Source organism: Leuciscus leuciscus (assembly GCF_965113295.1).
Source record: "Leuciscus leuciscus genome assembly, chromosome: 3".
NCBI lineage: Eukaryota > Metazoa > Chordata > Actinopteri > Cypriniformes > Leuciscidae > Leuciscus > Leuciscus leuciscus.
Genome location: NC_138727.1, coordinates 15,793,218 through 15,813,722, shown reverse-complemented (window position 1 = coordinate 15,813,722; position 20,505 = coordinate 15,793,218). Strand labels below are relative to the sequence as shown.

At 37.3% G+C, this 20,505-nt stretch overlaps 2 protein-coding genes and 1 long non-coding RNA gene across 4 annotated transcripts in view; all 3 read left to right on the top strand.

Moving 5' to 3' along the window:
- Positions 1–4,919, top strand: part of klhl5 (kelch-like family member 5) — a 77,713-nt gene extending 72,794 nt beyond the window's left edge. For both annotated transcript variants that reach the window (XM_082164424.1, XM_082164423.1), the window contains exon 11: positions 275–4,919. In XM_082164424.1, coding sequence (XP_082020550.1) covers positions 275–331 — 57 coding nt within the window. In that variant the 3' untranslated portion in view covers positions 332–4,919. The remainder of the gene's footprint in view (positions 1–274) is intronic.
- The window catches only part of LOC309494947, a 161,030-nt gene that overhangs the window by 49,466 nt on the left and 91,059 nt on the right, over positions 1–20,505 (top strand). The window lies entirely within an intron of this gene.
- Positions 19,647–20,505, top strand: part of mtnr1aa (melatonin receptor 1A a) — a 56,743-nt gene continuing 55,884 nt past the window's right edge. The window contains exon 1 of the mRNA XM_082164440.1: positions 19,647–20,025. Within this exon, the coding sequence (XP_082020566.1) occupies positions 19,842–20,025 (184 nt within the window). The 5' untranslated portion in view covers positions 19,647–19,841. The remainder of the gene's footprint in view (positions 20,026–20,505) is intronic.

Sequence of the window (20,505 nt, the reverse complement as noted above, 5' to 3'; positions counted from 1 at the left end):
TCTCTTGGGCTTCATTTCTCATTATGTTTTTAGGTGACATTTCCTTCGGCCACATGCTGAGAGTTCATATTGTTTCGTTTGTAAAAAAACAAGCCTCGGGATGTGTGTGTGTGACGATGTATGTTTACATATAAGTGTATGTGAGCGGGAGAGGGAGCAAAAAAAGCAGTGTGTGTTGACAGAGAGAAGATCAGTCCCATAAACGCACCGCCAAAGAGACCGTTTGTGAAGTCGAATCCATTCTCTCTAATTGGGATTTGTGTTTTTGTTCCAGGTGGCGCCGTTGTGTTTGGGTCGAGCCGGAGCTTGTGTGGTTGCTGTAAAGCTTTGAAATGCCTCCTGCTGTCAATCATCTCCATGGTGACCATCCTGCAGTACAAGCCTCCAGTGCTCTTGTTGTAGTGTTTCCAGAGTCAGACAGATCTGAGCTTCTGCTGACCAGAGCAGAGAATATCACACTTACTGACATACAGCTGAATACTCAACTGTGGTCTTCCTTTATGCCTTCTAGTATGCATTTACTATACTATATTTAGTAAATATAGCTATATAGTATATGTAGCTATATAAAAAGATTTATTTATTTATTTATTCTCTTTTATTCCGCAAAGATGCATTAAAGGGATAGTTCACCCAAAATTAAAATTCTGTCATCATTTACTCTCATACTATCTTTCATAGTTTTTTCTCTCTCTATACTATGGAAGTCAATGGGGCCCACCAACTGTTTGGTTACCCATATTCTTTCAAATTAATTTTTTGTTCAGCAGAAGAAAGACATTTTGGAACAACTTGGGGGTGAGTAAATGATGACAGAATTTTCATTTTTGGGTGAACTTTATCTACAAATTGACCAAAAGAGACATTAGACACATTTAAAATGTTACATATTTCTATTTCAAATAAATGCTAAAAATCTAGATTTTTTTTTATCATGATTTCCACAAAAATATTAAGCAGCACAACTGCTTCCAACATTGATAATAATAAGAAATGTTTATTGAGCAGCAAATTAGCATATTGGGATTTCTGAAGGATCATGTGACACTGAAGACTGAAGTTTTGGCTGCTAAAATCACAGGAATAAATTACACTTTAAAACATATTCAAATAGAAAACGGTTATTTTAAATTGTAAGGATATTTACAATATCACTCTTTTTACGGTGTTTAAAAAAATAAAAATAATCAAATTAATGCAGTCTTGGTGAGAATAAAAGACTTCTTTAAAAAATATTTAAAACAAAATCTTACTCATCCCAAACTTTTGAACGGCAATTAATTATTACATCTAGATAGTTACTTTGGTGGCTTATTAACAGCTGGATTTAAAACTACAATATTTAATACATCAAAGAGAAGAAACAGAGTGGTAATGATAAAGAATTATTAAGAGAGAGTCAATTAAAACGTAACTGTAATGTGCACAGCCATATTTTCTCTGTAGAAATGGTCTGTCGTCTAAGAATAGCCAGAGTGCAGTAAAGTGTCTCTAGGGAAAAACAGTGCTGGAGAGAGAACCAGACAAGGATTGTACTGTGTATGTATGTATATATGTATGTATGTGTGTGTATTTCCTTCCATCTATTTTAAAATCAAGCATTATTATTACTGTTTTAACAGTGAAATCAAGGGTGACCGCGGTTCTTGATCAGATGTTGTATTCTCTAAGCATGCTGATTTTTTTGACAGAACAGGTCAGAACAACAGTCCTGTAGCAGAAAAGAGATATTGAGATTTGATCAAACAGTACTGATCGAATCACATTAAATCTAGCAAATGTGTCTATATTAGACAGGCAAATACAATGGAAAGTATGAGGAGAAAAGATAAGAGAGAGGAAGCTATGGATAGAAGGACCACAATTGGGAAGGAAGACAAGAGATGGAAATCAGGCCGCATGCTGAGAGTGGAGATCACTTTGACATTATCAGCCCATTGTGAGCGAGTATGTTTTCTATTTCTATTTAATTCACCTGCCCACAGTTAGAGCATATCAGCAATATTGCATGCGAATATGGTAATTATACCTACAAGGGAGTAACACAATCCTTCATTATACTGTGCCCTTATTCCCAACTTGCTTCAAGCTCAGAGAAAGAACATCATAACAAGGTCTAATGCATATTCAGAACTCTGAATCATTCTTTCTAGTTTTTGAATTTAGAAACGCATCCCATTACTCAGCGGAGGAAGTTAACCAGACAAACTGAGATTTCTATAGCTGTTCCCCTGCTGAGTAAAGGAAGGCTTTAGCAAAAGATTAAAAAAGATCTTTGTAAATAATCGTTATTGTGGGGTTTTTCCTCATGGTTTACACAATGCTTTATTTATAGTATTTCTATTTTTGCACAGTGATTCATCTCCACAATAATGGATTCTAGGTCACTGTCCATTTAATAGAAATAAATTCTGCTGGTGAGGCAAAAATACCAGATTAATCACGATTTAAATTTACATCCCAAATTCCATCTTTCAATGCACCACAGTTACCTGTGAAATATCAAGTTAACCAGGATGAAACATGAATATTCAGTTTTGAGAGACCTTTTAAAGTGCAGTCTTGGGATATTATCTTTACCCATTTAATGATTTTTCTAACATTTCCTCCCTTATGTGCACTGCAAAATCATTTTCCTAAACAGTATTTTTGTCACTGTTTATTAGTAAAAATATCTGAACATTCTTACATAATAACTTGATTTGGAAAGCAAAATTGTATAAGAAATTAAGGCTTGCTTTCAGAGAATGTATCTGGAATAAATGTCATGGTTCTTACGCCATTGGCAGTTTTTTTAAGTGTAAATGTAGCCAACTATAGCATGGTTTATGCATTAAGCAATGAACAACAATTTTCCAATGGGTTTAAGAAAATAGATTGGACTGTTTTGCTTCCCAAGTAAATTTAGAATGTTCAAAGGATGGTGTAAAACAAAAATATTGATTTAAGAAAATCAATTTTTTTTGCAGTATACCCAGAGCATTTTCTTTGATGGTGAGATAAAATGTTTGTTTTTGTTTGCGTGTGTTTGTGCTGTTAGAAGCAGAATCAGAAGCGAATTCAAAAGCAGAGTTTTAAACCAACTCCTTTGATCGCTTCAGTGCACCCGTTTGTTTTTAAAAACTACAGCATGTCGGGTTTCCAGGGTATCTGTTCCTGTCTGGTCATTTTTTTATCTCCTTTTCCGTCAGGTGTGTGTACATGTGTGTGTGTGTGTGTGTGTGTGTGTGTGTGTGTGTGTGTGTGTGTGTGTGTGTGTGTAACTCCCTGTGAAACTCTGGGTTTGTCTTATATGAAAAGAGAAAGCATCATGTGTTGTGTGTGTGTGTGGTCCTGGTAAACCCTACATTATGGGAACAATATCCAAAATCCTTGTCCTTGTGGGGACAGCTTATAAATCATACTAAGTGATATTTTTGGAAAATGTGAAAATGCATAACATTTTCTATGATGGGTAGGTTAGAGGACAGAATACAGTCTGGACAGTATAAAAATAATTTGTCTCTATGGAATGTCCCCATAAAACGTACGTGTGTGTGTTTGTGCGTGTGTGTTTGTTAGTGGCACACTCTTGAACCCCATACTGAGTACAAAGTGCAGCTTGAGAAGTCGGAGAAAGCAGTTTTGGTATTTTGATCTAGTTTTCTAAATCCCAAGATCCTTTTCGGTGTTTTAAACGAAGAACGAGAAGTGTACAGATTTGCATATAAAGAGAAACAGAATCAAAATAAGGGAATAGTTGAGATCAGAGATCACCACATACCATTTAGGATATTCACATTCGATTCTCTTCATTCAGTCGATATTAGAAACTGTAACACCATGTTTGCTGTAATGTCTTTTTTCTACATCATGCTGTTGTTATTATATTTCTTCATTAAGCTGTAATATATGTACATTATTTTATCATACTTGTGCAGCTATGATATTTTATGCGATATGAGATGAGTACATGAAAGACTTCCAAAGGAAGGGTTGCATTGGTTTGATTTGTTGGGAGCGAACAGGATAGGGTAATATCCACGTTACAGCTATAAAAATCATATCGGTCAGAGTTATTTATATTTTATTGCATATTTCAAAAGTGTCATGGTCCCTTTATATGTGTTCTGTTATTGACAGGTCATCATATATTAAAATATGATCTTGTAGCATAATCATATTCCGCCAAAGCAGAACCTTTGTGAGGTTAAGTAGTTTTTTTTTGTTGATGTTAAATATATTTTAAAAGAATCAAGTCACCAGAGCAGGTGTTTGATTGGCTAATCACAGATATACTTCATTTGCTTTGGATACCATACATATTGGGAACATATATCATAAGAAGATACCACAGTATCTAGAAAAATAAAAATAAAATCTCATGTGAACATGTACAGTGTACATAGAGCACATACTTATTCTATACAAATGTTAAATTCAATCTTATGGAAAATGTAAACAGTTTGTTTTTAAAAAATGATGCCGTTTCATTCCGTTGTGAGAGAATTCCATTGATTTCATTGTAAATACCTCTGGCTTAACACCCACACACATATATATGATTAGAATATTTATATATTCATGAGGCTGCATTACATCTGATTGTGCAACATTCTCACTGAATACACTACTGTTTTTTGTATTTGTCATCTTTTGCATCTTAAATATTGGGAGCTGTATCAGTGAAAAGATTGACTGACCTCACGAGGAAATCCTACTTAATGTTATGCATATTGTTGCATATTGTTATGTATATGTTGTAGTCATGATCATGGATGCGTCTCTCACTTGTGCAGAGCTTGCTACCTGTATGATGATGGAAGGCACACCATTTTTTTATTGTAATATGAATTGCTGTCCACACAACTGTTTTTCTTACATTTCACACTTGTTTGATTTATGAATATTTTTGGTTATTAAACTGTAAAAGAATGTAATTTTGGCCTGTGTTTGTGCTTTAGTGTGTGGCAGGTCTCCTGGGACAATGGCTCAACGGCCCATTGATTTTAACTGTGATACTGGTTGCAGAAGAACTAAATTAGACCTGACAGGGAGAGGTGGGCAGCTTCACCATTGGGTCTGATAAACATCTGAGGTCATGCCCTCATGCATCACTCTGTGACTAGAAAAAGAAAAGAGTTAAAGATGGGTCAGTGCCGCAGCTGAACTTCAAATTATTCATCCCTCATTCCCCTCGGTGCAGTCATTGTTTTTAAGGTGGACTTAAAGGGATATTTCACCCCAAAACTTTCATCATACTCCCTCCAAAACTCAATGTTATTGTTAACTAAAAATATATGAATAATATTAGAAATAAAAATATAAAAAATAAATATTAGATGAAAAACAGAGAAATGTTGCCATTACTAAATGAATAAAACTAAAACTGAAATAGAAATAAATTAAAGCTAAACAATTTTTTTATATATATATCCCCCTGAAACCCAGAATTTTTTTTGTTTTTTTTTCATGTCATCACATTGTTTTGAGTATAAGAAACAAATGATATTTTATTCATATGTTATACTATGTCCTCTGTAGTGGACACCAGGACTCAGTTGTTTAAAAAATAAAATGACATGAAATTATATATAGGCAAAAACATTGGGATTTTCTTTTTCAATCACCAATACATTTTGGGGTTTCAAAATTTGTATAAAGATGGGGGCAAAAACAAGTGTGTTGCGTTTATAATTTTGTTCAGTGTGTATATACACAGTATATTGTTGTTGTTAGTTGTTTTACATTTAAATTAAAATCAGTGAGTTTCAGTTTTGAACCCCATTGACTTAAATTCTATGGGCAAAAATAGCTAAAACTATTATTTTTTCCCACAACTTGATGACCCAAAACAGAAGACCATAAATGTATCTTCCACTCTTGTTATATTATTATTATTATTGGGCAGATCAAACTGGCAGAGAGGAGTGGAGGAGAAAGCCTATAGGGCCTGGCACCTATAGTATCATATTTATGATTCAGGCAGCTACAATCAGGCAGTAATGTTATTTTTTGATAAATCAGATATAGTGACTCATGTTTAGAGTTAAGGGATATCGGCTGAAGCGGTGTAATATCAAGCTGATGTAATTGGGGTATGTGTCTTATTAAAATTTACTTATACACCCAGTTCACTGTCAAATGTATACCTCTGAAATTTTATAGCGTTTTATACTGCCCCCTAGTGGTCTAGAAACAGGACATAACAGTTTCAAAAATGTCAAAGTGGTACTTGAGACCCACAAAGTGAAACCATTCACTCCCATACCTAATCCTCAGGCCAAGTCTGATGCAAGCAGTACGCATAACACCATTCTCTACAGTAGACTACAGTTTACAATATTGAATATACATACAAGTCAAGTCGCTTTTATTTATATAGTGTTTTATACAATACAGGTTGTTTCAAAGCAGATTCACAATAGTAACAAATTCAAATTCTGCTCTAAAAAAGCTCTAACAAGCCAATAGTGTCATTATTTAGCTCAAGTCAGTTCAGTGTTGATTCAGTTAGGTTCAGTAGTCACTCTAGAGAATTGCATGGCAATTTTAAAACACTGTACTGCATTTTCCAGAAAATGTAACATTAAATTATATATTGTTTAGTGGCTACTTGATCTTTATCGGATCATAAGGGCTTTATTTATTTTGTGAGATAGCCTACATAAATGCACTGACTGAGTGGCAATAGTTTTAACTTAGCTAAGTGTGTGTTCATTCACATACAGATTAGGTGTTACAAAATATATTCATTTTGTGCCTCATTCATGAACCAAGCAGAATCATTTTCAGGGCAAATTGTACATTAACCCATTTATATGTAAGTTGATGCATTCAGTCAATAATATGTAATGCAATCACATTCACACATTTTATTTTATTAATTATATTAATTATAGTGGACACAAATGGAAGTTGCGGTCAAAAACAAAAATACCGTTTTTTTGTGACGTAGGCTATATCCGAGTAAAAAAAATTAATAAAAAATATTGATATCTATCTATCTATCTATCTATCTATCTATCTATCTATCTATCTATCTATCTATCTATCTATCTATCTATATCTATATCTATGTATGTATATATGTATGTATATACTGTATGTATGTATGTATATATATATATATATATATATATATATGGCTCTCATGTGAGAGATCACATCATCAGAGAAGAGTTTCTGCTGCAAGAGGGAGGGGGAAGTTGTTTTTATGAAAGATTATGAGGACATGTGAATTTGCATCACCACAGGAAGTGTTCTCATCGACCAACCTCACATCTTTAGTCCCGGTGAGAGAAGTAAATATCCCTGACTATAGTAACCCTGCTACAGTTCACAGACAAAGACAAATATTAGCCTCTGAAGGACTGGAAGGACATAAACTCACTAGGATGCAGCCTTCGTCTGAGAATAACCATGGTTTTAAAGCTTGTTCCCGTTTGTTTCTATGGGGAATCATTGTTTGATTGATTTGTATCAGCTTCTCCTTGTTATGCCAATTGGTTTCTCTGTGAATTTATAGCCCTCAGTTTGTGTTCTCATTAGTCCGTTCTCATCTTTAGCGGTTGTTATTCTCCTGCATTTTTGTTATTTTGGTTTATAGTTCAAAATTACTGCTACGTGTTGATCCTGAAACACAATGCTCATTTACATTTAAGACATTTGGCAGGTGCTCTAATAGGCCTATATAATACTGAAATCAAATACCAATACTATACCATGAAGTATTCATGTGCATGCGCTCCATAAAATAAGGATCAAAAGGCTGAGTTGACAGAGAAAGTTGAAGAACAGTGTCATGGTACAAACAAAGCCTGATTGAATAGGCCTTTATCACAGTATGCGTGTCATTTATTATAGAATGTAATGGTAAAATCTAAATTTAACCTGCAAAAATAATTTAGTGAGCCATTTACATGCAGTATATGTCCCTGGTGAAAGAGTGTAAACTTTGTTGCCCTTTCAAAACATTGCTCATGCACTATATTGTAGATATATATTACTGCCATATGGACATTACTTTAATACACTTATCTCTGGCTGATAATAATTACTTCCTAAATTGTAACACTGAAACAAGCATTTTCTGTAAATCTGCTTTGAAACAATATGTATTGCAAAATATGCTGCACAAATAAACTTGAAATATTTCAAGTCCATTTCCATTTTTAATAATTTTTTTACGTAAAATAAAAAAGCATTTATATTTTCAAAACAACAAAAAAAACCAACAAAAAAACATTTTGCATTCATCCCAAATGTAAAGACTGAAAAAAAATGTACTCTTGAAGTCCATTTTCTTATATATTATGGCATTTTAAGGTTTAAGAAAATATATACATATTTTGCTGAATGTTTTTTTCCATTTACAACATTTATTTAGAATATATTCTATATATTTTGGTCAGAAGCAGAGCGCTTGTGGGAGCGGATCGTGATCAGCAGAGATACAGACAAGGATAGGGATGGTAATTCAAGAGGAGGAGAATACAAAGCCTCTACTTCCATTGGCTCCTCTCTCTGATAAGCTGGAATGAACAGGTCTTTAGTTGGCCGCCTAAAGCTGTTTGCTCCAGTCTTAGCACCCTCAAAAACATGAGCAGGGGTTTGCTTAACAGTTGGGGTGTACGTCTGGGATTTCAGTAATAATAATAATAATAATAATTAATAATAATTCATTACATTTATATAGCGCTTTTCTCTGCACTCAAAGCGCTTTACATGGAAGGGGGGATCTCCTCCACCACCACCAATGTGCAGCATCCACTTGGATGATGCGACGGCAGCCATATTGCGCCAGAACGCCCACCACACACCAACTTACTGGTGGAGAGGAGACAGTGATGAAGCCAATCAGTATATATGAGGATGATTAGGAGGCCATGATGGACAGAGGCCACTGGGCAAATTTGGCCAGGATGCCGGGGTTACACCCCTACTCTTTCGAAAGACATCCTGGGATTTTTAATGACCACAGAGAGTCAGGACCTCGGTTTAACGTCTCATCCGAAGTACAACGGTGATGCTGCTCAAAAAATTTCAGTTCCTTTCCCAAAATGTATCTTCTGGAAGGCTGTGGTCAGTCCATCAATGGAGGATGATGGGTGTACAGTTAACCTACCATTCTGACCAAAAGCAGCAGTCTGGCCAAAGAAAACCTTGCCTGTGCGCTGTCTAAAGGCAGACTGCTCAGGTAGTTGAAACCTCATAAACTTCATTGCAGGGCAAATGGCTCCAGCTGTACTTAAGTAGAAAAATTCTACTATAGTTAATACTGAACTGCTGCAGGATGTTTCTCTCTCAGAAGATGATATCAAAACTCCAACTCAGTAACAGTTGCTCAAACACTCTCCTTCTCTCCTTTCTCCCAAATCAACACTTTGCAACACACAACCTCCTTTTCTCTATGATGGACAAAAGTGAAGATTCTGTTTTAGAACGCGTCACTGCAGATAGCCATTGCTTGTGACATCATAGCCACCACTCCATGTATATACAGTGTTGGGGAGTAGCTAACTAGTTACCAGAGGGGCAGTGTTTCGGAAAACATTGAAGCTTCCCCGGGCGCCGCCATTGATTAGCGGACCCCCACCTGCTGTTAGCATTCCATTGACTCCCATTCATTTTGACGTCACTTTGACAGCGAATAACTTCTTGATATGCACACTTACATCTGAGGCGTTTAAAGACTCCATTTGTCCATTATTTATTTCTAAAGAAACACGAAAATGTATAAAAGGCTCCATTACTTTGTATCTTACGTTATGGCCCCGTAGATGCAGTGTTTGTAAAAATAGGCTAACGATTGCGTCATAACCACGCGACTCTGTCGCACAGTAGAGAAATTACCGTATAGACAGGAGGAGAAGCTCGCGGGCAATCGGGGGGACGTGGAGGCAAAATGACAAAGTAATTAATCAGAATACTTAGCAAAAGTTGCTCCTGCTCCTAGCTCATGGACACCTCCTACTAACTCTCCGTCTCTGCAAGTTTCGGAAGGGAATGATTCAGATTTCTTGTGGCACAGCTACTAGAAGACAGACAGTTTGCTCAAGTGACATCTATGTCATCAAGCTCAGTTTGAGTCTGCGCAGTACGCTCGACCATCAGGAAGTGAGTGCTTCTAATTGACTTCACTTTTCTCCGTTGAAACCTATGGGGTCGCTGTGTCCAGTTTATATACTGTCTATGCTAGTTACACGTAACTGAGTTACGCAATTTAATTACAAAATAAATGTAACTTGAATCAGTTACAGTTACTGAAAAAAATTTGTAATTAAATTACAGCTAGTTATGAAAATGTTAATGATTACAAAGCTAGGTTAAATAGTAAAGAGCTAGGATATGTTGAATGTCGTAATATTAATTTGTTGCTTTAACTGTTTTTGATGTGCATGATGCTTCCTGTCATTTAAAGCCTATTTAGTAAAGCGATGCTATTCTGATCTTTTGATTGGTTCTTTAGGCTACAATCTGTTGCCACCATGGCGAGTGATAAAAATGCATACCAGTGCTGGAAATTAGAAAAGTAATCAAATGTAATCAGTTACATTACTTTAATAAAGTAATTGAAATAGTAATCTATTACATTTCCAAAGTAGCCTTCCCAACAATGTGTATACAGTATCTCACGAAAGTGAGTACACCCCTCACATTTCAGCAAACATTTTAGTATATCTTCTCAAGGGACAATACTATAGAAATGAAACCCTGATAGATTTCAGAGTAGTCAATGTGCTGCTTTTATAGCAGTATACAGTATTTACTGTCCTCTGAAAATAACTCAACATACAGCCATTATTGTCAAAATAGCTGGCAACAAAAGTGAGTACACCCTAAGTGAACATCAGAACATGTCAAAACTGTGTCCAAAGTGTCGTATTTTGTGTGAGTACCATTGTTATCTAGCATTGCCTTAAGGCATGGAATTCACCAGAGCTGTACAGGTTGCTGCTGGGATCCTCTTCCACTCCTCCATAATGACATCACGGAGCTGCTGGATGTTAGACACATGGCGCTTCTCCACCTTCTGCTTGAGGATGCCCCACAGTTGCTCAATAGGGTTCAGGTCTGGAGACATACTTGGCCACTCCATCACCTTCACCTTCAGCTTCCTAAGCAAGGCAGTTGTCATCTTGGCGGTGTGTTTGGGGTCGTTATCAAGCCGTTCGGCCCAGTTTCTGAAGGGAGGGCATCATGTTTGCTTCAGAATGTCACAGTACATGTTGGTATCCATGTTTCCCTCAATGAAGCACAGCTCCCCAGTACCAGCAGCACTCATGCAGCCCCAGGCCATGATGCTACCAACACCATGCTTGACTAGGCAAGACACAATTTTCTTGGTACTCTTCACCAGTGCGTCGCCACACATGCTGGACACCATCTGAGCCACACAAGTTTATCTTAGTCTCACCAGACCACAGGACAATGGTTCCAGTAATTCATACTCTTGGACAGGTTGCATTCAGCAAACTGTTTGCAGGCTTTCTTGTGAGCCAGTTTCAGAAGAGGCTTCCTTCTGGGACGACGGCCATGCAAATCGAGTTGTTGCAGTGTGCGGCATATGGTCTGAGCACTGACAAGCTGACCTTACACTTCTGCAACAAAATGCTGGCAGCACTCATGCGTCTGTTTTTTGAAGCCAGCTTCTGCACCTGATGCACAGCATGGGGACTCAATTTCTTTGATTGAACCTTGCGAGTCTTGTTCCGAGTAGAACCCGTCTTGGAAAACTTCTGTATGACCCTGGCCTGTACTGTAACTTAGTTTCTGGGTGTTACCAATCTTCTTATAGCCTAGGTCAACTTTGTGTAGAGCAACAATTATAATTCTCAAATCCTTAGAGAGTTCTTTGCCATGAGGTGCCATATATGCTATACAAGCAGCAGATTGACTACTCTAAAATCTATCAGGGTTTCATTTCTATAGTATTGTCCCTTGAGAAGATATACTAAAATGTTTGCTGAAATGTGAGGGATGTACTCACTTTCATGAGATACTGTAAAAAAAAGTCCCTGTCCCATATACATATATATAGCCTATATATATATTTTTTTTTTCTTTTTTTATTATTTTAATTTTTTATCTGTAGTCTTCCTGTGTGTGAAGCGGATGCTGGTCATAGACATTGAGAAATAAAATTCATGCGTCACAACTGTTTTCTTACGGTTGCGAATGGACTTAAAAATGTATTTTGGACTTATTTTTTAAAAAGCTTTTTTTTTTTTTTTTTTTTTTTTTTTGGGATGCATTGTATAAAACCTTTAATTTTAGTACAGTATAGTGCAATATAGTAGTATAGTTGAGTATTGTATAATTTTTTTGTATATTGAATTTAATATTATATATTAGATCTGATTATTTATCCTAATAATCAAATGTTCATGGTGCAGTATAGTTCATGTTTACTGTTTCCTGTACAGTTACATAGAGTGATATGCTTTGTGTTGTCTGTTAGGGTGTGGGTTAGAGTTAGGGGTACATTTCTGGTGTGTCACCTTTTGACACGCCCCTACCTTTCGGCACACCCATTACGACCTGCAGCTATCACTATCTCCTGTAAACCGGGTCATTTGGGTTAGTGATGCCCTCTGGTGGTGGGTAATCACAATATGGCTGCTCATACTTCTGTTTTTCTAATTGACAGTTCGCAAATACCCGGCCTCTTTAGCTACTGTTGAAACATCCGACAAGCAATGGTGCTCTCATGCCATTGGCCCTGTCCCAAATATCACCCTAAGTACTTGCGGTCTTCCTACGAGTCCGCACTTTCGTGACGTAACGCTGCTTTGACTGTCGGGTAGAAGTCTGCTGCAGAGCTCGCATCAGTGCGGGCTTGGCAAAAGAGCACATCGAGGGCACATATCAACCGCAAAGGGGGCGCTCAAGAGCACCCTTCTGAAACCTAAAAAGACAAATGGGACACCCTACAGTTTCATGGACTTAATGGACACGTGTACGCGGCAGCCATTGTAAGTCCACAAGACCGAAAGTGCATCTGAAGTGTGCCATTTGGGACAGGGCCATTATGTGCACGCAGTGAAAATTACATAAATACGGAGCAGAGAGGACACTGACAATGCGCCAACAGACAGGACAGAGCAGGTTACTTTTAATATGAAACAAAGTCTCAACTTTCACATTTTGTCTTTTCTGTAAAAAATGTAAACAATAAATACCATTTTGTGGCTCTTTAAAGAGTTGTGACAGATCGCTGTAGTGCCTCAGTTAAAGGTGCTTGTGAACCGATCACTTCTTCCTTTCTAGTTCATTTATAGCATCAAATAAACATGAATGAACATCAGAAGGAATGTTGTTTCAACCGCGGAAAGACGTCAGTACACAACGTGTACACAAAGTTCAAGTCCACCGACTTTTATCTACTAACTCTCCTGACTACTTTGTCGGACAAAATGGCGGATTCAGCAGATTATGATTGGTCAGATCATCTGTCAATCAAACTCCCGGTGAGGGGTGAATTAGGCCCTGTCCCAGATGGCATCCTAAGGCAGAATCCTATCAAACATTTTTTTGCAGTGAGAGGTGCCTTTTTTAAATAGTTTATGCACCCCGGGTGCCTCACGTTTTAGCTGCCTGCTGTGCCTCGCGTTTTGTAGGAGCGATCTGAGCGCCTGAAGTAAAAAAAAAATAAAAATAAACTCTGAGCAGAAAAGCACCCAACGTCTTTCGCCTTTTTTTCCATTGTCCAATCGAATGAATGGAGTGGTGGGCCTTCATTTGTGGTGATGGAAGTTTACAGTTTACGGATCTAAACACAACACTTTTGTATTTGCTCCCATTTTTCATGAGCTGAACTCAAAGATCTAAGACTTTTTCTATGTACACAAAAGGCCTATTTATTTCAAATATTGTTCACAAATGTCTAAATCTGTGTTAGTGAGCACTTCTCCTTTGCTGAGATAATCCATCCACCTCACAGGTGTGGCATATCAAGATGCTGATTAGACAGCATGATTATTGCACATGTGTTCCTTAGGCTGGCCACAACAAAAGGCCACTCTAAAATGTGCAGTTTTACTGTATTGGGGGGGTGTTCGGGGGCTCCGGGGGTGTCCGAAAACCAGTTAGTATCTGGTGCTACCACCATTTGCCTCACGCAGTGCAACACATCTCCTTCACATAGAGTTGATCAGTTTGTTGATTGTGGCCTGCGTTTGATTGACACGGTTGGGAACAGACCACACAATTGCACATCTGTATAAAAGTGAAATCAACGCATATTGACCTCGTGGGTTTTTGTGAGAGGAGTTTGATTTTGAGATAGCGGATTTTTGGTGATATAGTGACATAGTGTGATTTGATTAGTTATAGGCTATTTAGGCTTACATTTAAATTTTCACAACACATTGACTGATAGGCTAGAGACAGACAGAGTATACATATAGTAGTGACACATTAATAGATACATAGATATAAATATATAGACAGCTAGATTAATAGATAGATACATATATAGATTATAGATCATACATATATAAATACATAGATAGATTATAGATAGATACATATATAGATTATATCTAGATACATATCTAGGTAGGCTACATATCTAGATACATAGATAGATACATAGATAGATTATAGATACATATCTAGATACATAGATAGATTCATATAGATAGATACATAGATAGATTTGGATAGGCTAGATAGATAAAATGGAGGCTCCCCAGAAGAGATGCCGTACATCTGTGGTGTGGGTGCATTTCCATTTAGAAACCCCAAATAAAGTGAGATGTGTGTATTGTGATATTGTGTCAACATCAGACCCATCATCATCATCATCATCATCATCAGCATCATCATCATTATCATCATCACCATCAACATCAACACCAGTAGAAACACAGGACAGTTTATGGGGACTTTTTGATACTCGTATCCATCAAACCCAGATGATACACAATGCTACGGCTGATGCCACAGTGGAAGTGAAAAAATACATAATGCGTATTTGCCCAGAACTCATGATCCACTAACTTACTGGAAAGAGAGAGCAGTAATCTTTCCTCATTTGTATGTCCTAGCTAAAAAATATATTTGCATGCCAGCAACAAGTGTCCCTTGTGAGAGGATTTTTTCAAAGGCTGGAGAAATTATCTGTAAAAAAAGAAGTAGGCTAAGTCCTTCCACAGCAGAGAAATTAATATTTTTGAATAAAAATCTCTAAAAAAGTGAGACATTGTGGCTTGATTTCTTTTATTTATATTCATTTTGCAGGACCAAAATAACATTATGCACAGTGAGGAGCCTATAGGTTACAAGCTTCACATATTAGAAAAATACAATAATAAAAAAACAACACATTTTTTTAATGGCTCGTCAAGGTTGTTTCAGATCAACACCTGCAAGTGACCACTAGGTGTCACCGTTGAGACGGGTGTCAGATTGATTCGAAGCCTCGAAACAATATGGCCCATTTGGTTCAACTGTTTCATTGCTTCACGAAGCCTCGATCTGCCCACCACTACTTGTGGTAGAGAAATTAACATTCAATTCACAGGCAACAGCTCTGTTGGACATTCCTGCAATCAGCATGCCAATTGCACCCTCCCCTCAAAACTTGCGACATCTGTGGCATTGTGCTGTGTGATAAAACTGCACATTTTAGAGTGGCCTTTTATTGTGGCCAGCCTAAGGCACACCTGTGCAATAATCATACTGTCTAATCAGCATCTTGATATGCCACACCTGTGAGGTGGATGGATTATCTCGGCAAAGGATAAGTGCTCACTAACACAGATTTAGACAGATTTGTGAACAATATTTGAGAGAAATAGGCCTTTTGCGTACATAGAACAAGTCTTAGATCTTTGAGTTCAGCTCATGAAAAATGGGGGCAAAAACAAAAGTGTTGCGTTTATAATTTTGTTCATCCTTCAGGTTTGTTCTGTGTGTCTTTGTGCATGTCTATATGAAGAAGCAGTAGCAATATGAAGACATTTTTAATATGAAATAAAATATCATATCATATCAGAGTTCAAAAAGCATAGGCTATAATATAGCCAATATGTGGCATATTATGACAAAATAACCACAGCATAACTTTGGTTTACTTGCACGTCATGTGACCATTAACTGACATCTGAGAGCCATGGAAATGTAAATGTCTTGTTAAATTATTGAAATGTGAACTTAAAATCGCAGGGGGTACTTCAAGTAAATATTTTATGTCTAAGGGGTTTGTTTGGCTGACCAAAAAAAAAAGTTTGAGACCCCTGCAAACCTAAATGTGTACATTTATTTGTCTGACAAATGAAATACTATTTTGCTGAAACACTGCCCATTCAACACAGCGTCCTGATCCATTCTGCACTGACCTGGGACCAGTTGCATAAACATTGCCGCTATGTTAAGACGCGTTTTAAGAACTAGTCTGACCAATTAGCAATTAGTTAGGGCTAATCAGTCCTACATTTCGGATTTAAATTAGCCCAATCAACTTTTTTATGTACCTGACTTTAAGAATATGTAAATAAATAAAATGACCAGTCTTGAAGAAAAAATTCAATAGTAAGACTTGTAAGACTAGTCTAAGCAGTTTCCGTTCTGAGGTGAAGGGGATGTACTGCCATGTGATATACAGCAGAGGGCGTCATTGCATCATAGTTGTCAAAACTTGAAGTGCAGTGGAAAACAGCAGTAGAGAGAAAAGGTTATTTTCTATTTTAGTTTCTTGTCAAAATGTATTTCTGCAAATGTCATTCTTTAATCAAATAATCGTTTGTTGAATTGTATAGGCTACAACATATATTCACTTTTTCTTTTTTGTCTTGATTGATAGTAGGCTACATTTGGCACTGCGCTAAATGTGTTCGCATTCTTATGCCAGTCATTCACCAGTAGATGGCAAAATGTAGTGTGCTACAATAATCAAAACTAAATTGGAGGTCAGGTCAACAACAGCAGCTCCTGATAAGGGCACTGGCTCAGATGTTTGCAGACTTTGCACATGTGGATTTGAAGCTCATATTTAACCTGGAGTGAGGCAAAGATCAGATTATTTTATTGTCGTGTGGTTTTGAGCATAAGGTATGTTATTATTTATTAATGTGACTCTCATGTGTTCCTCCTGGAGTCTCACACACACACACACACACACACACACACACACACACACACACACACACACACACACACACACACACACACACACACACACACACACACACACACACACACACACACACACACACACACACACACACACACACACACACACACACACACACACACACACACACACACACACACACACACACGGGCACAAATGGGTGATGATGTCCTGTGGCTGTGACAGGTGGGTGAAGGCTTTTGAGTTCACAGTGCTGCCTTGCTGTCTTCCACATGGTCTGTTTTAGAGATTAAAATAAAACAGACATTCATAGAAACAACATTAGTCATCGAAATATTGCTCTCTTACAAACAACACTAAACACATTCACATTACAGAGAAATAATAACAGAAGCTAATATTCTAGAAAGATTAGCAACATTAGTTTTTTCGGATTTCTACTATCTAACTGTGCCAGAAAATCTAATTCTGCATGTTTGGAAATTATTTAATTAAATATTCAAATTTTCATCTCAGTCTCTTCACTGATACGTTTGGCTCCTTATAAACAATTACACAATTGAGTTTCGTCAATTTTGATTTAATGTTAAGTTTTTATATAGAGGATTTCATAAAAATTGTTGCAGGTTAAAAGTGTACATTTGGGGATACAGTCCCCCATTTTGGGGATACAGTCCCCCCAACCCCTAAAAAAAAACTTGTATGACTTTCTTTCTTCCCATTTTCAAACATACAATCTCAAAGTACAATGGGACAGTAATGTTTGAACAGTAATGCCGTTTCCATGTATTTATCTCTACATTGCCCAACAGCATTTCATCTCTCTTTCCCCTCGCCTTTACTTTCCCTTGTCAGGAAAGTCTCATGCTCCACATTACAGGATCACATATAGTTTAGCATGAGTCTATTCATTGTAAATGTAAAAATCTTTCACAGTTAAGTCTCCCTTTAGACTGTTGGAAGAGAGGCCGTGCGGATGAGAGACAGTAATTAACTGCTTTCACGACTGGAGCCATTAGGAACACGGCACTGCATTAAAATTGCATCGTAATGGCTGGAGGCAGACAGGCTGCTTGAACAGTGGATACATCTGAGTTCTGCTGGGAGTAGAGTGCTGATGGGACATCACAAGCTCACGTTTTTGAACTAAAGGCGAGGAGACAGCATGTACTCCTTGAGACGTTTTAAGTTTTTAGGTTGCAGTCACAAAAGGGAATTAGACTGTATGAGTGTCATTATAGAATCCCTACCAGGGGCGACGCTAGACACTTTTCTTCTGAGGCATGAGCCCCAGTAATGTTTTGCTGTGCCCCAGTAAAAATTTCCTGACAAATCAGTGTCTGATACTAGATTACAGTAGATACGTCTGAAAATAGGCTTTCCTATTCATTGAACGTTATCATTTACATAATTTGAATGATCTAAAACTTGGTGGTGAAGGGTGATTGTAACGTAATGTGATGTGAGTTTTTAAAAGCTTAGCTTAAATGAATAATGCTCATAAATGGCTGTTGAGATATATATATTTTTTAAACAGAGTAGAGGCTTGGACCCAGAAACAGTATTCAATACATCACAGCTTAAAAATGGGATATACAGATCTAAATGTTAATTTCAAAAGTACAAAGTAAAAGATGTAGCCAACACTTTAAAATAGCCTACTTCACAATAAGTTATCTTTAAAAGATATTCTATTACAGAAGCAAGATTGGATTATACGGTGATATTTATATTATCCATATTCTGCATGGCAAATTTACAAACTTTTCTATTATAACTTTTGAAAGATTCCCTAGTAAAAAATGAATTAGTACATTTGCTGGGATAGGCTATTAGACCTACTGTACATTAGGCTACATATGTTTTACTTATGACAACTTAAGGTATACTTTAACAAAATGTAAGGTTAATATATATATATATATATATACACACACACACACACACACACACACACACACACACACACACACACACACACACACACACACACACACACACACACACACACACACACACACACACACACACACACACACACACACACACACACACTAGCAATGAAAACAAACCACTGCTTTATATGTGGCCAAGCAATGCACTGACTCTAAAACACCTCACTGGAACGCTCAGCCAATCAAATGAGAGGATTAGAAGAACACATTTTTGTATAATTACGCTGCTTGGGCTATCAAATTATTAGAGGACGGAAACTAACTATTGTATAATTATTATTTTATTGTTTTATACATTATTATTTGTAAAACAGGTGTGAATATTATTATAATTATAATTATTATTATTATTATATTAAGAGAGCTGCCTGGGAGTCTCCATCACGAATACCCTACATTTTTCTGAATGAAAAACGGAATAAAGCTTCTTTTAATGCGGATAAATAATAATGAATCAGGCCATCAGGGGATGAAAGAGGGCTCATTACAGTCAGATGAAATGGGTGAATGAAGCAACATTACCGTTGACGACCACAGGGTGGCAACACACACAACTCTGCAGTTAATCACATGTTCACTGGAGCTTTGAAGTTGCCCGTGGATGTCATGTACCAACATTGTGATGGGTGCACACATAGCCATAAAAGTGCAGACCCCGACACACGGTAGCCCCGACGAGAGAACCGAGGAAAGTTGTCCGGGGCGCACAACCCCACGAAGAGATGAGATCCCACCGGAGAGACGCGCGCCGCCTGAACGGCACGGTTTATTTTGTTGATTGAGAAAAAGTTTCATGAAGATATACAATGTTTATAAATGGGAGTTCTCTGAACAGCTCTGCACTGGACCCTAGCGAGCAAGCACTTCACCGTCCACCCTGGGTCACTACTACTCTCGGGTGTTTCCTCATATTCACTATAGTGGTGGATATTTTAGGAAACCTGCTGGTGATTTTCTCCGTCTACAGAAACAAGAAACTACGGAACGCAGGTGAGTTGCGCGCGCGAGCCAGCACAGGTAGCCTACATTCACGTTTGCCACGCTTGTCACATTTATTTCACATGAAATGCTTAAAAGTGCTGTTTCGAATCATGGAGACAGAAGAGGATACACCACTGACAGCCAGGATTCAGAAAGATGAGCGCGCACTCATCTCTGATATGCGCGCACGTTTCTTTCCATCAAATCAACTCGCCGGTTTTATTCCGAGATATAGCCTACATTTCGTGTTTGCCCTTAACGCTCGCTGATATTATTGATATACTTAAGATTTTGTTTAAAAAACAACTAAATTGTACTTCAAACTACAAATGTGTGCGTGTTTTTACGCATGGCTGTTTGCAAACGTGCCATCATGTCGAAAAGGAATACCAGTGCTCACACCTAGACAGTGTTTAGCCAATAAAACGTTATGTTTTGGTTGATTTCGCTAGGCTATTCCAGTGTTCATGTTACAATGTGATTGATTAT